This window comes from Theropithecus gelada, chromosome 7b, assembly GCF_003255815.1.
Source record: "Theropithecus gelada isolate Dixy chromosome 7b, Tgel_1.0, whole genome shotgun sequence".
Taxonomy (NCBI): domain Eukaryota; kingdom Metazoa; phylum Chordata; class Mammalia; order Primates; family Cercopithecidae; genus Theropithecus; species Theropithecus gelada.
The window spans coordinates 80,378,309-80,391,173 of NC_037675.1; the positions used below are offsets into that span (position 1 = coordinate 80,378,309).

A 12,865-nucleotide genomic window follows, 5' to 3' on the forward strand; every position below is an offset into this window, starting at 1 on the left:
AACTTGTATAACACAATGCTCAAGTTTAAGACCCACTGAGAACATGACCACGTACCTCCTTTCATCTCTACATGGGGCAACCACATGGCCAATAGGAGCTGCAGAAACCCAGCAGCAGTGCGGTAACCCCAGCGTTAGTAATTGTTTTGAACTTTCTTATGTCATGTCCTCATAGCATTGTATTATGAGTGATGGCCTGCCCTGCTTCCACCCTTCATGAATAAATGCAAAACACCTTGCCACCCAGAAGACGAACCCTTTGTAGTCGTGCATCTCTTTTGAACATGCATCTTTAGGACCCTGTGTTCTTTCATTTCAATATTCTTGCTTTTGTGAGGCTTAGGTTAGAAACTGTGAAATATGCTGTTATTGCAATGGTTTTATGTTTTTCTCTGTGATGTGCTTTTATGCATTAGTTCCTGACATATATTTGGTGAGACATGTATTTGGTGAGTCAATCTCCTTTGCTGAGATTCTCTGGGAAATTCATGGAGTTATCCTGAATATTAAGATATTTCCTGTGAGTCCAGATACTCCTAAAGGTATAGATTTATCTTTAATCCCAAAGTTAAGGCAGACTATATCAGAAAAGAGAGAGAATGTTTGGAGAGAAGTGCCAGTCTGACCAAAAGAGAGAGTTTAATGGCAATCTGTAAGAGACAGATCATCAAAAAAATTTTAATGCCCCCCTCATATCAGTGAAAGATTTTGAGAATACCTTCAAAATAAGTAAACTTATTTATAAGTTATATACATGTACTATTATTCTTATATATTAACATATGAAAGACACACAGAAATAGAAATAATTTAGAATTAAAAGAAACACAATTTCTAATATTTTCTTTCTATAGCACAAATGATTCTCTTTTGCATGCTCCAGCACACGCACACTCCATTTAAGAGAATTTGTTTTTAACCAGGCGCAGTGGTTCAATCCTGTAATCCCAGGACTTTGGGAGACTGAGGCAGGCAGATCACGAGGTCAGGAGATCGAGACCATCCTGGCCAACATGGTGAAACCCTGTCTCTACTAAAAATAAAAAAAAATTAGCTGAGTGTAATGGTGTATGCCTGTAATCCCAGCTACTTGGGAGGCTGAGGCAGGAGAATAGCTTGAAGCCAGGAGGCGGAGATTGCAATGAGCCGAGATGGTGCCACTGCACTCCAGCCTGGCGACAGAGTGAGAGTGTCTTGACAACAACAACAAAAGAATCCATTTTTAGAATACCTGGAGCAGCAGTGTGCTGTAGTGTAATGGCTCTCAAACTTCAGACTGCATTCGAATGTTCCGGAAGCTTATAAAAACAGATGTATGCCTCCCTGCAAAAGTTTCTAATTCAGTGGGTCTGGGGTGAGCTCCAAGTGTTTGCATTCCTGACACATTCCCAGTTGGTGGTCATCTGAGAACTACACGTTGAGAACCACTGGTATAGTCGACAGCATGAGTTTTAGAGTTAGTTTACCTAAGTTGGACATCAGCATCCTTCAATTAATATGTGACCTTGAGTAAATTACCGTGCCTTCCTGAGCTCAGTTTTTTAAAATCTGTAAATTGGAGGTAATCATAATTACTTAACTCTTAGAGTACCTAGAAAGCTCAGTGAGATAATGTAAATACATTGTTTAGTACCCAGTACTCCCCTCCTACAAAACATCAACACATGCTGGCTGCTAAATCCTCCTTCTTCTCCTTCTCTTCATCATTATCAATATCATTAAACATCTTTTTTATGTCACAAGATAGACATAGGGACTTTTGGTTTCAGGATTAAAAAAACACTGTGCCTTAATTTATAAGAATCATGGGAATGAATGTTTTATCTGCGTTCGCATTCTACATTAAAAAGACTATAATCCAAATGAGATATCTTTCTAGTTGAAAGGTAGAGATGAAGCTATTTTGCAAAGTCAACCCAAAGGAGAACAGTGTGTTCAGCCTTCTCCCTTCTGTGTGTAACTGTTGATAGTTTGTGGCTAAGTGTGTATTTCCGTCATCTTTTGTATATACTGAGTTTTGTTGCATGAGACTGAGTTGACAATTTTGGTGCTGTGTCTTCAAATGTTTGGGGGCATGAGAATGGTAAATTCAGGTGATTTCTTTGAATCTAATTTTTAACATTTCTTCTGTCTCTCCTTTTTCTTTTTTCCCCCTCTTCTTGTGCATCACTAGGACCCAGTACCACCTGCCAGGAAGATTCATGTGCCAACCAGGGGGTCTGCATGCAACAATGGGAGGGCTTCACCTGTGATTGTTCTATGACCTCTTATTCCGGAAACCAGTGCAATGATCGTAAGTACAACAGCCTTTCATACTGGAACTTTGTCAAGGTGTTCAGAGATTTGGAGAATCTTAAGGGACAATGTATAAAAGAATGATTCTTCTGAAAGATTCATAAGTAATTCTCTCCTCCAGGAACTTGGGAAATAAATGACTAGTGTTCTTATGAGACGAGTGAAGAGATGTGTCTTGCTTAACAACACTAAATGTTCTCCCACTTGCTTACTCCCTGTGTTTTTTTCTTTAGATTAGAATAGCGACTGACAAACAATAACCACAGCAGCAAAACCAATTCAGGCAATATTTTTGTTGTAAGGGCTTCAGGTCTTCATGAATTAAATCACCTTATCTTATTGAATTTAACTCCAAATTGGTAATAATTTTGAGACTCTCCCCTTTTGCATTGCCTAGAATGTTGAGGTTATTTAAAGGGTATAGCTGTTTTCTCAAAAGGTTTGAGTTATCTGAATTTCTTAGGCCTTCCAAATGACAAAGATATTCAAGAGTTTACTTTTTACAATTAGCAAAGTTTAAAGCATTCTTGGGTATCTTTCAGGTATAGGGCAGAAATTCTCTCTGACTAAATTTATTAGTATCTGGTTTATATACTCATAGCTATTCTGCATGTTTGTGTGTGTGTATAGACATGTATGTATGTATTTTCTATTTTGTGAGAGTGTGTGTGTGTATATATATATGTATATATAGTATATTTGGTTTTTATTGGAAGAGAGTCTTGTGATTGTTAATTGTGTCCACTAGTGCTGCTTCTGGTTCATGGGTTTAGTTCTGACTTCATGAAGGTGCTTCTAGCACTGGAAAGATGCTTCAATGCTGTGGGCATCTATAACCTGTGTCTCCGCTTCTTTCTCATGTTGTTTTCTTGATGTGGCCATAGTAAAGGTGAGCATACACTTGAAATTTCTGAATGACTATGTCTAAGTGATTTGTTGAAAATCCCTGACTTAGTGGGTCCTACTAACCTTCTGACTTTCTAAATGCAGCCTTGGTTTTATAATCCAGACTCATTTGACCTCTTGGTTTTAGAAAAATGATGTATGACATTATCTGAAAAAATAGTAAAGTCACATTATGGTGTGGCCACATGGGAACAGACACCAGTTATAATGCTATGCCCCCCAGATCTATGTGGTTTTCTTGATTCTTTATTTCTCAGTTTATTATCCGTGTGCAGCTGTCTGTTGTTGTTCTTTTTCCCATTTTTCTTAGTAGTTTTGGTCCCATATGCTCTTTCATTCTCTTAAGGTACACTGAGGAGAAACAAGTGGAGAAGTTGGCAATATAGAGAGAAAATTATGTAATACACATTCATCTAATTACATAAGCATATGCCTCTGTATCTGTCATGCGAAGGATACAATGTCTGGAGAAAGTTTTGGCATAAGATTGCTCTTACCAAGTCTTTTGGTATTATTGAAAGTCACGTTGCCATACTTATGATGTGGAAATACTGTTTCACTCTGAAACAGGTAGTTATAAACCTGAGGAATTATACGACATGGTCTTTCTTTTTCCTCCAATTTGTCTGTATAGCACTCACTAGGAAGGCTTTTTTCTCTAAATGGTGGCATAATGCTTCTTTATCCTCACAAGTTTATTTCTTGTCACACATACATCCCACTCTGGGTTGAAAATGGTCATGAAGAGACTCTCCACACAGAACAGGTATAAAGGTAAGTTATCCTAACATGGTGAACTTGCACAATCTTCAGAAGGTAGGTGTGTCTTTTTCTATCTTTGACAAGTTCCTGTCTGTCACCCAATACCAGGCATTATTTTCTGGTAAAACACAGGAAGGATTCTTTCTAGCATTCTGTGACTGTTTCTGGCTTTATCAAGAGCAGATTATGTCTCAGTCTGGGATGTGGAGTATTACATTGTCCCACTTGGGGAATTTGTTGGGATATAATGAAGCACTAGAACTTACATTGGGAAAATGTCAGCTTTCCTTTGTGGCAACAGTTTATCATAGTTCAGAAATATTTCTAGTAAATCTAGGTTTAGGGCAATACATTTTGAATTTTGTTCTTTAACAATGCAGCTAAATCTTTTCATTGTAGCAGACTTGGGAACCTGCATCTCTAACAGGAGCTACTTGCCTAGTCCCCCACCTGGAGATTGGACCACGGCTTCTGTGATTAGATAGATATATGCAAATGATGAAGTACACATCTTTTTTTTTTTTTTGAGATGGAGTCTTACTCTGCTGTTGCCCCTCTGCTGTTGCCCGCGCTGGAGTGCAGTGTCGCAATCTCGGCTCACTGCAACCTCCACCGCCCAGGTTCAAGCGATTCTCCCGTCTCAGCCTCCCAAGTAGCTGGGATTACAGGTGCCCGCCACTATGCTCTGCTATTTTTTTTTGTATTTTTTAGTAGAGACGGGGTTTCACCATGTTGGCCAGGCTGGTCTTGAACTACTGACCTCGTGATCTGCCCTCCTTGGCCTCTCAAAGTGCTGGAATTACAGGGAAGTACACATCTTAATTGTGGAGTGTGATAAATATATAAAGTTAAGACATAAAGGATGTGACTGTGAAGTTTGAATATAAGCTTTAAATGAAATCCAACCAAATATAGCAGAATGGTACATTGCTTAAAGTGATTACATTGGACGTTTCTGTTTCCAATAATTGGTATTCAAGGTATCTGGAAGACCTTCTCTTTTGGAACTAGCATCAAAGCCAGTTTGTTCTACCTAGAATAAGCAGTCTCACTATATCATAGGCCATTATTTTCTATATCAGTCTTGACCCTTAGAATTATAATTGGCTATTTCATCTCACAAACATGAAGTTCCCTGCATGATATTCTATGTGCTTACCTTTGTTGATAAATTTTTGGTGGTGTATCCTGTATCAGGATTCAAGTATCAACCTTCACTGTCACCAGCAGACTTGAATAGGCTCATGCTTATCATCAGCAAAGAGCAGTGGGGGAAATTGCAAAGAAAGAAGATATAAGTTCATGGAGGAGGAAGAATAATGACGAGAAGGAATATAAAGAAAATCAGAAAATGGGTCACATATGGAAGAGCACAGAGGTCATTAACAATTGCTTTGGTAACATGCCTGCCACAAGTGGCCTGCCTTTGACCTAAATAACAGAAATGGGTCACGGCATTAAAAGTCGAGTGCCATCAAGGTAACCTGTCCTTTACCTAATTAATTCCTGCAAAGAGAATGTTCTCTAGAATGTTGCATAGAGCTCAAATAAATTGTATCCATTTAAATGCTATCATAGGACCATGCAAATAGGTTAGAGATCAAATTTAATTGCAAAAAGCATTTTGTGGGGAAAAAGAAAGGTTATGGATATCTCATTTTCCAGGAGCTGTTTCTCAGGGCAACAGATTGATCCTCAATTAATGAACATGAAAACACTTCAGTTTATTACTGTGTATCCAAAAACTGAAACTTACTCAACAGGGAAATAGCTAGGTCTTATATTTTCCAAAAAAAGGTACTTATTTCATCATGTGTAAAAACATTCATCATATCTAGGCATGACTTGTAAGGCTCTAAAAATGTCTACATTTTAGGGTGTTGCTTTTTCCTAGCATTGGTTCTTTTATGACCTTTGTGTTTTTCTTGCCTATTTACCAAATACGTTTGCCTGACAATTTTAATGTGCTGTTACATAGATGTTGCCTCTGTGAGTAGAGTGTACATTTTAAAACTTAGTCTCATTTAGTGTGAGTAGGCCAAGCCTGGATGTTTTCCACTGTATTTCTTTATTCTTTGTGTGACCCTGGTGTGTTGATGGAGGCAGTGGGGTGAATTTCAGTTTCACTCTTATAAACATAGCTGTGCAAAGCTGATATTCTTTAGAGCTGATTGTCTTGTATAAGCGTGATTCCCTTGTATGGGGTTAGGAAACAAAAATCCTCTGATTGGAAACCCAAGTGTAATTGATTTGCTAATTTTCTTACGTAGTTTTAGATATGACCTTCCACAGTGTTACGTAATGGTAAAGTCATGGGGAGTTTCTTTGGGGTTGACTTTTAGGGCTGTTTTGATTCTACAATCTAATCATCCCAGAAGAAATTTTGAGTTAATGTAGAAATCAGTATGATCTGTGGAAGAACACGTAAGTAACATTTTCCAAGATCATCTTCAGTTCTTGTGAAACATTTAAAATTGAGGGAGTTGGCTATTCAGAGGGTGAGCACCACCTAAAAATCAACTTAATAAAAGCTGTCTTGGACTACATTTTAAGAACAACAGAGGAAATGGAACCTTACCAAGGTTCTTATAGGAATATTCTTTTTTGATATTGGGTTCTTATTAGTATTTTAAATCAGGACTGAGAACCTGGGAAATTCTAGCATGTTGTAGCCATGGCAGCACCAGGCAAATCCAGAATCTCCTTCCCATATTTTGTGGTAATATCACTGTCATTGTCAGCCTGCCGTTGAGTTTTTCTTTCCTTCATAACATCGAAAAATGTTGTGTAGAATAGAACCCTCCTGAATGCACCCACACATGTACAAAAGGGTTGTCATTTTTATGGACTTTGTGAAAATAGCAGTTTTAAACATTTCATACCTATCCTTAACAGCATTGTTGCCTTTTACCATGTACATGACAACTGTTTTGAGTGTCATGTAATTTGGGGGTCTCGTTATTGCTTCTTGTGCCCTGTAGAAGCACATATAGGACAGTCTTCAGCACATGAGTCCTTAACACACCTGAGTTTAGGAAGTGGGTGCTCATCATGGCTTTGTGGGGTGAAGTAAAGGGAATGAACATGGGTCCTCAGCCCACTCTTAGGAGCCGGCCACCCTGTGCTACATTGCTAGTCACACATTGCAGACTGCCTGTTGGAGAAATTGCTAGGTTCACACGGGCATGTGATAATAGATGTTCTTTGCTTGCAACAAATCAATAGCAAGCAGCTGTGGATCGTGCCGATAGTGGAGTGTAAAGTGCCTTTTTTCAGACAGTTTTCTACAGGAGTGGCTGTTAAGCTGCACTGTTGGCTATTGATTGGCCTTTTGCTTTTTATTTATTGTGTGGGTTTATTTTTTAATGTAGGTTGGTGTATTGATTAAATCTGTTAAAAACACATTTCCCATTCAAGCTTCAGAAACAATCAGCAATGTATGCATTACTTAGTGTGCAAAGAAGGGGACAGACATGTGTTTACTAATTCTGTCTCTTGGGTCCGTATAGGTACACAGACATGATGTTAAGAACTTGTGTTGTTATGAACCTCTGTTGTTCCAGACCTATTGGTAGAGCATTAATTCTTAAGGAGATCAGAGTATAGTACATCCATGTTTTTGGTTATGTGTTCAATCTCCGCCTTTGTTTTCAGACTCTGCCTGCTCAGCGAATAGGCCATGTGTGAGAAGCTCACTTGTAAAACATTATTGTTTGTTGCTCAGAATGCACTTTATCATTTATTGATGGATTCACTCACCAAACATTTCTTATTTGCAGATATCATCATGAATAAGAGAGTTTTGTTCTCAAATACCTTCTAGTCTAATGGGGAAAGATGCATATGAAGGTGCTTCAGTAGAAATGTGAACAGTGTATAGTGAGGAGTCATAAGGTAGAGTAATGGCAACTACCCCAGGGTTGAGACTCTATGAAGAGCAGCTGCTTTTAGGACAGTTTTCATTGAAAATGAGCCTTGAAAAAAAAATTTGTTTTTGAGACAGTCTCTCTCTGTTGCCCAGGCTGGAGTGCAGTGGTGCAATCTTGGCTCACTGCAACCTCCGCCTCTTGGGTTCCAGTGATTCTCTTGCCTCAGTCTCCTGAGTAGCTGGGATGACAGGTGTGCACCACTCACCACGTCCAGCTAATTTTTATATATTTAGTAGAGACGGGGTTTCATCTTGTTGGCCAGGCTGGTCTCAAACTCCTGACCTCCTGATCCGCCTGCCTCGGCCTCCCAAAGTGCTGGGATTACAGGCGTGAGCCACCGCACCTGGCCGCCTTGAAAAATTTATAAGTATGTTCAAAGCAAACATGATATGGAAGAGGGCTGCAAAGGAAAGGTAGCGTCCAGCAGGCAAGCAGGGAGAAATATGCTGCAGCCACTGTTAACATTATGTTGAAATCATTGCTGGGTCCTAAATGTAGGCCTCACAGGGCTCAAATCTTGATTTATTTCACTGAGTCATTGGTAGAGATTGATCTTGAAAATTTATTTATAAAGAATCCAATTTTTAAAAGGCTGATTTGTAATGTGTATAACTTATTAAATCATAAAAGAAATCAGAGCATAGTCATTAATTTAATTGGCTCTAGAATCAAACTGCTTTAAATGCCAGTCCTGAATCTATCTGTGAAGTTGAATTGTTCACTTAGCTTCCTGAAACCTTGGTATAGCATAAGGAGTGTAATAGGTATTTGGTAAATAGGATTAATGGTAGATTTTATTGTAGCTAATTATAATATTTGACAGCTGTTAAGTCCTTATCATGGTCCTGACACTCTACTAGGACCTTTATAAGGATATCATCCTTTTAATCATCCCCAAATTTTAAAGAAAATATTATAGTATGATATTCCTGATTTCAATTATGACAAAAGTGAGATCACACCATTAGAATATAGCTGATCGAGGATTTGGTCCCAGGTTTGTCTGACATAAAAGTTCACATTCTTATTCGATTTGCTGCCACTTAGTCATATTAGAAATCACAGTTTAACATCTGTACTGTTAGACTAAGATGCTTAATTCCATGTGGGCAAGTCTTCGCAGACAATCACATTGCATAAAAACATAGAACTGGAAAAGGGAAATTGTGTTCTGGATGATTAATTGTATCATATTGTGGAATTCAGAACATTTTGGGTGTGCCTTCTTAACACTCAGATGAGGCCATTTAGAATTAAAATATCTTTAGTCGTTATAGAATTAGAGTATCTTGCCCCATACTCCCAACTGTTTATATTTTCGTTCTCTATTGACCTAGATCTTCTGATTTTTATGTGTTTGCTTTATTTCAATTCCAACATATGTCATATAGCACGGTGGACGAGACCTCTAATGTGTAATGCGGTGGTCTGTGTTCAAATCTTGACTCCTTCCCTTAATATCTATGTTACCTTGGACATGATAATTACTGTGCTTCCAAAATGCAGATATTTTGCAGGTCCTATCTTGTAAGAATAAATTTGACAAACATAAATTGAATAATAATAAATTGAATGTGTAGTGGTGAAGTTTAGGAGATATGGCACATAATGGCCCTACAGAACTGTTGGCTACTCTTCGATATTACTTTCAAAAAGTTAAAAAGATGACTCATACAAATATAATTATTTTAAACTTAAAAACAAAACGCTCATGCAAATATAGAGTGAATGAATGTCAAATTTATTTAACTCTGTAATGAAAGAAACAAGATGATTAACAGTGTAAACAATAAGATGACAAAAGACTATTTGAAGAAATGGATATTTATAGGCCTTATTAAAATACAAATTTAGGATAGATTTAAAAGTGGTAAATGTCCTATAAAGCAAAAATATCTTAACCTTTGGTGTTATCTTTTCTACTGAACATCTGTGCTGAACAAAAATCTACAAGTTCGGGGGGCATCTTCTGGATTCTGGGCCCCCACTAACAATAAGTATCAGTGCCAGACACAGGTACTTCTCCCATAGAGCTAAATGTTTCTTGAGTGGGCCTGTTAAACAGTGTCCTTATGTAACATTGAAAAGACACATGATTTTTTCCCCCTAACTTTTGCTGTACATTTTGAATAATTTTTATTAATTTATATTCAATTTCATTTTTTTTTACCTTGAATACCTCTTTCATACACAATTACCTTTTTTTAACCACTTAAGAGTATGCCCCAACGTGCTGAATTCATGGTCATTGAAACCCCACAGCAACCCTAAAAATAGATGCTATTGTGATACCAGTTTCATAGATGAGAGAACTGAGACAGCAAAGTCAAGTGATTTACTCAAGGTGACAAAACTATTAGGTTGGGGAACAAAGATTCAGAGTTATGTTAGTCTGACTGCAAAGTCTGGGCTCTTGACTGCCAGTGTCTTCTTAATGCCTCAGGGAAAGTTTCTTGACGAAAATTCATCTGAATTCATAGGGATTTAGATTCACATTAGCCACAGAGCTTAACGACTCTTATTAGCATCAATTATACTGTAATTTCTAGTATTTGTGTTGTTCTTTCGGAGGGAATGCTATTTTATTTTATTCACTTTAAATAAGGGCATTTAAAGTAGGACTGATTTGCTCAGGGAACAAGATCAGAATCTCCATCAAATAAGTGCCATTTTGTAGGTTTGGTACATCTAAGCAGGCAGGAGGCTGAGTCCCGAGAAGTCAGTGAGGCTGAGAGGGGCAGCATAGCTCCATGATAGCCAGGACTCAGAAGGCGAGACAGATGCAAAAGAAACATCAGGAGTGGCAGCACCAAAGGTTATTTCTCTGCATCTGTTTTTATTCTTGGGCCCACAGATATTCCACAGAGCCAAAGGGAAGTCAGAAGATAGCAGGGAAACCCAGGGTCTTCTAAGAGCAGAATGAAGCTAGTGGTACTCTTAGGAACAGTTATATAGATGTGGGTTGTAGCTTGTTGCCCATGGGAATCACACTTGCTTTTAAGTTCCATCAGTATTAAGAAGGGATGATTTGGAATATCCTCAAGCTATACCAGGGCTAATATTAATATGTGTGCAATACTAAACCGATTCAGAGAGAGCCAGGACTGCGTGCAGCTCTGTTTTTCACAGCTCTCCCTGAAAATAAGCTGGAACTCATAGGTGACACATTGGTTTCTACAAACCCCAGTAGACACTTGGTCCTATGGTTCAAGAAAAAATAGTCTCCATAATTCAAAGGCGTATAGCTTATCATGGATTATCGTAAGCTGTTGGAGTTTGTGGCCTCAATAATTTCATTTCAGCCATCTTCCACATGCTGTATTTGCAGACCATTTTTATTACTGTGTTTAATTATAGCCCATTCATTTCTGGTGTCCTTGGCTAGTTACTTACTCATGGTGACGGCAATAATCCACTTAGAGCCTATTGGTTCACAGAAGACAATTTTTATATTACCATGTTAGTCACATGCAGGTGCAATTTCAATATATTTTTCAATATGGACATAATTTCCTTTAGTTATTTCCACATCTAAAGGCACAAGAAAGATCTGAATTACTGTACCTTGTCTTGTAAAATAGAAATAATAAATATAATTTTTTTCTCTTCATTTATTTTTCTCCATTACTTTCTTTTTAGGGAAGGAAGAGGTCATTTTTTGAAGGTGGCAAAATTTACATCCAGCAAAATGCATAGATCTTACATGCTTTATCACAAATGCTTATAGCCAAGTAACCAACACCCCAGTTAAGATAAAGGATAGTTTCATCTTCTCAGAAACTTTTCTTGTTCCCCTTCCAGTTAGTTCTTCTCTTTAAGGTCATCACTGTTTGAATTTGTATCAGCATTTGTTATTTTTGTCTCTTCTGGAATATATATAAATGGAATCATACAATATGTGATCTTTTAGGTCTGTTTTCTCCAGGTCCATGTCAGCTCTGCATTCTAGCCAGCTGAGAGTCTCTCCTGAGTCTCAGCTCCATCTATATAACTGCAGGAGTTGGCTGGATTCCAGCTGGAATCTTCCTGCCTGCTCCATGGTGCAGAAATTCTCTCCAGGCAGTAAGCTGGGGCAGTCTTAAATCTCACTTAGTTTATCTTCTCTATTTCAGAAACCACTGCCTTTCTTTGCCTGATGCCTGGTGTCTTAGGAGCCATTGTTTCACGTGTTATCATTTTCCTGGTTGTATCAGGTCAGATGTACTTCCAGTCTTTATTACTCCATTTAGGTTGAAAATTGATGCCATTTCTTTTTTTACCTGACTTCACCTTTGCACTGTGAGATTAGGGTGAAGGTAGCAGGGGAAGGCATAACAAGCTGCAAATTCTAAGGGTTTTCTGAGGCTTTACATCAGTCCCAGAGTGACCTGGCAGTATGAAATTATTCTACAATGATTTTATTTATTCGTTTATTTTAGGGAAAAGCCTTCAACTCCAGTGATAGTGCGTCTGTAGTCAAATAACCTTCTTGGCCAAAGAAAACGTTGCAAGGTTGCAAGAAGCTGCGCAAAGCTAGTTAAAGACTTGCAAATATGTCTCTATCAGGCATTTCTTAATTTGAGTGTTTCTGCTGTTAGGAGGTCTACATTAATTTTTGTTGTTGTTGTTGTTGTTGTTGTTGTTGAGAAGGAGTCTTGCTCTGTCACCCAGACTGGAGTGCAGTGGTGCCATCTTGACTCACTGCAACATCCGCCTCCCAGGTTCAAGCAATTCTCCTGCCTCAGCCTTCTTAATAGCTGAGATTACAGGCACCAGCTACCACGCCCAGCTATTTTTTTTTTTTTTCAATAGAGATGGGATTTCACCATGTTGGCCAGGCTGGTCTTGAACTCCTGTCCTGAAGTGATCCACCCACCTCTGCCTCCCGAAGTGCTGGGATTACAGGTGTATATTACTTTTTACTTCCACTCCCTCTGAAAACACTTGATTAAGCTCAGGGTTTGCAGGCATTGATTTGGCTTGAAAAGCCAATG

At 38.3% G+C, this 12,865-nt stretch overlaps 1 protein-coding gene across 17 annotated transcripts in view; it reads left to right on the top strand.

Moving 5' to 3' along the window:
* NRXN3 (neurexin 3) overlaps positions 1–12,865 on the top strand; it is a 1,630,631-nt gene that overhangs the window by 762,357 nt on the left and 855,409 nt on the right. For all 17 annotated transcript variants that reach the window (XM_025391720.1, XM_025391722.1, XM_025391730.1 and 14 more), the window contains one exon: positions 2,174–2,293. In XM_025391720.1, coding sequence (XP_025247505.1) covers positions 2,174–2,293 — 120 coding nt within the window. The remainder of the gene's footprint in view (positions 1–2,173; positions 2,294–12,865) is intronic.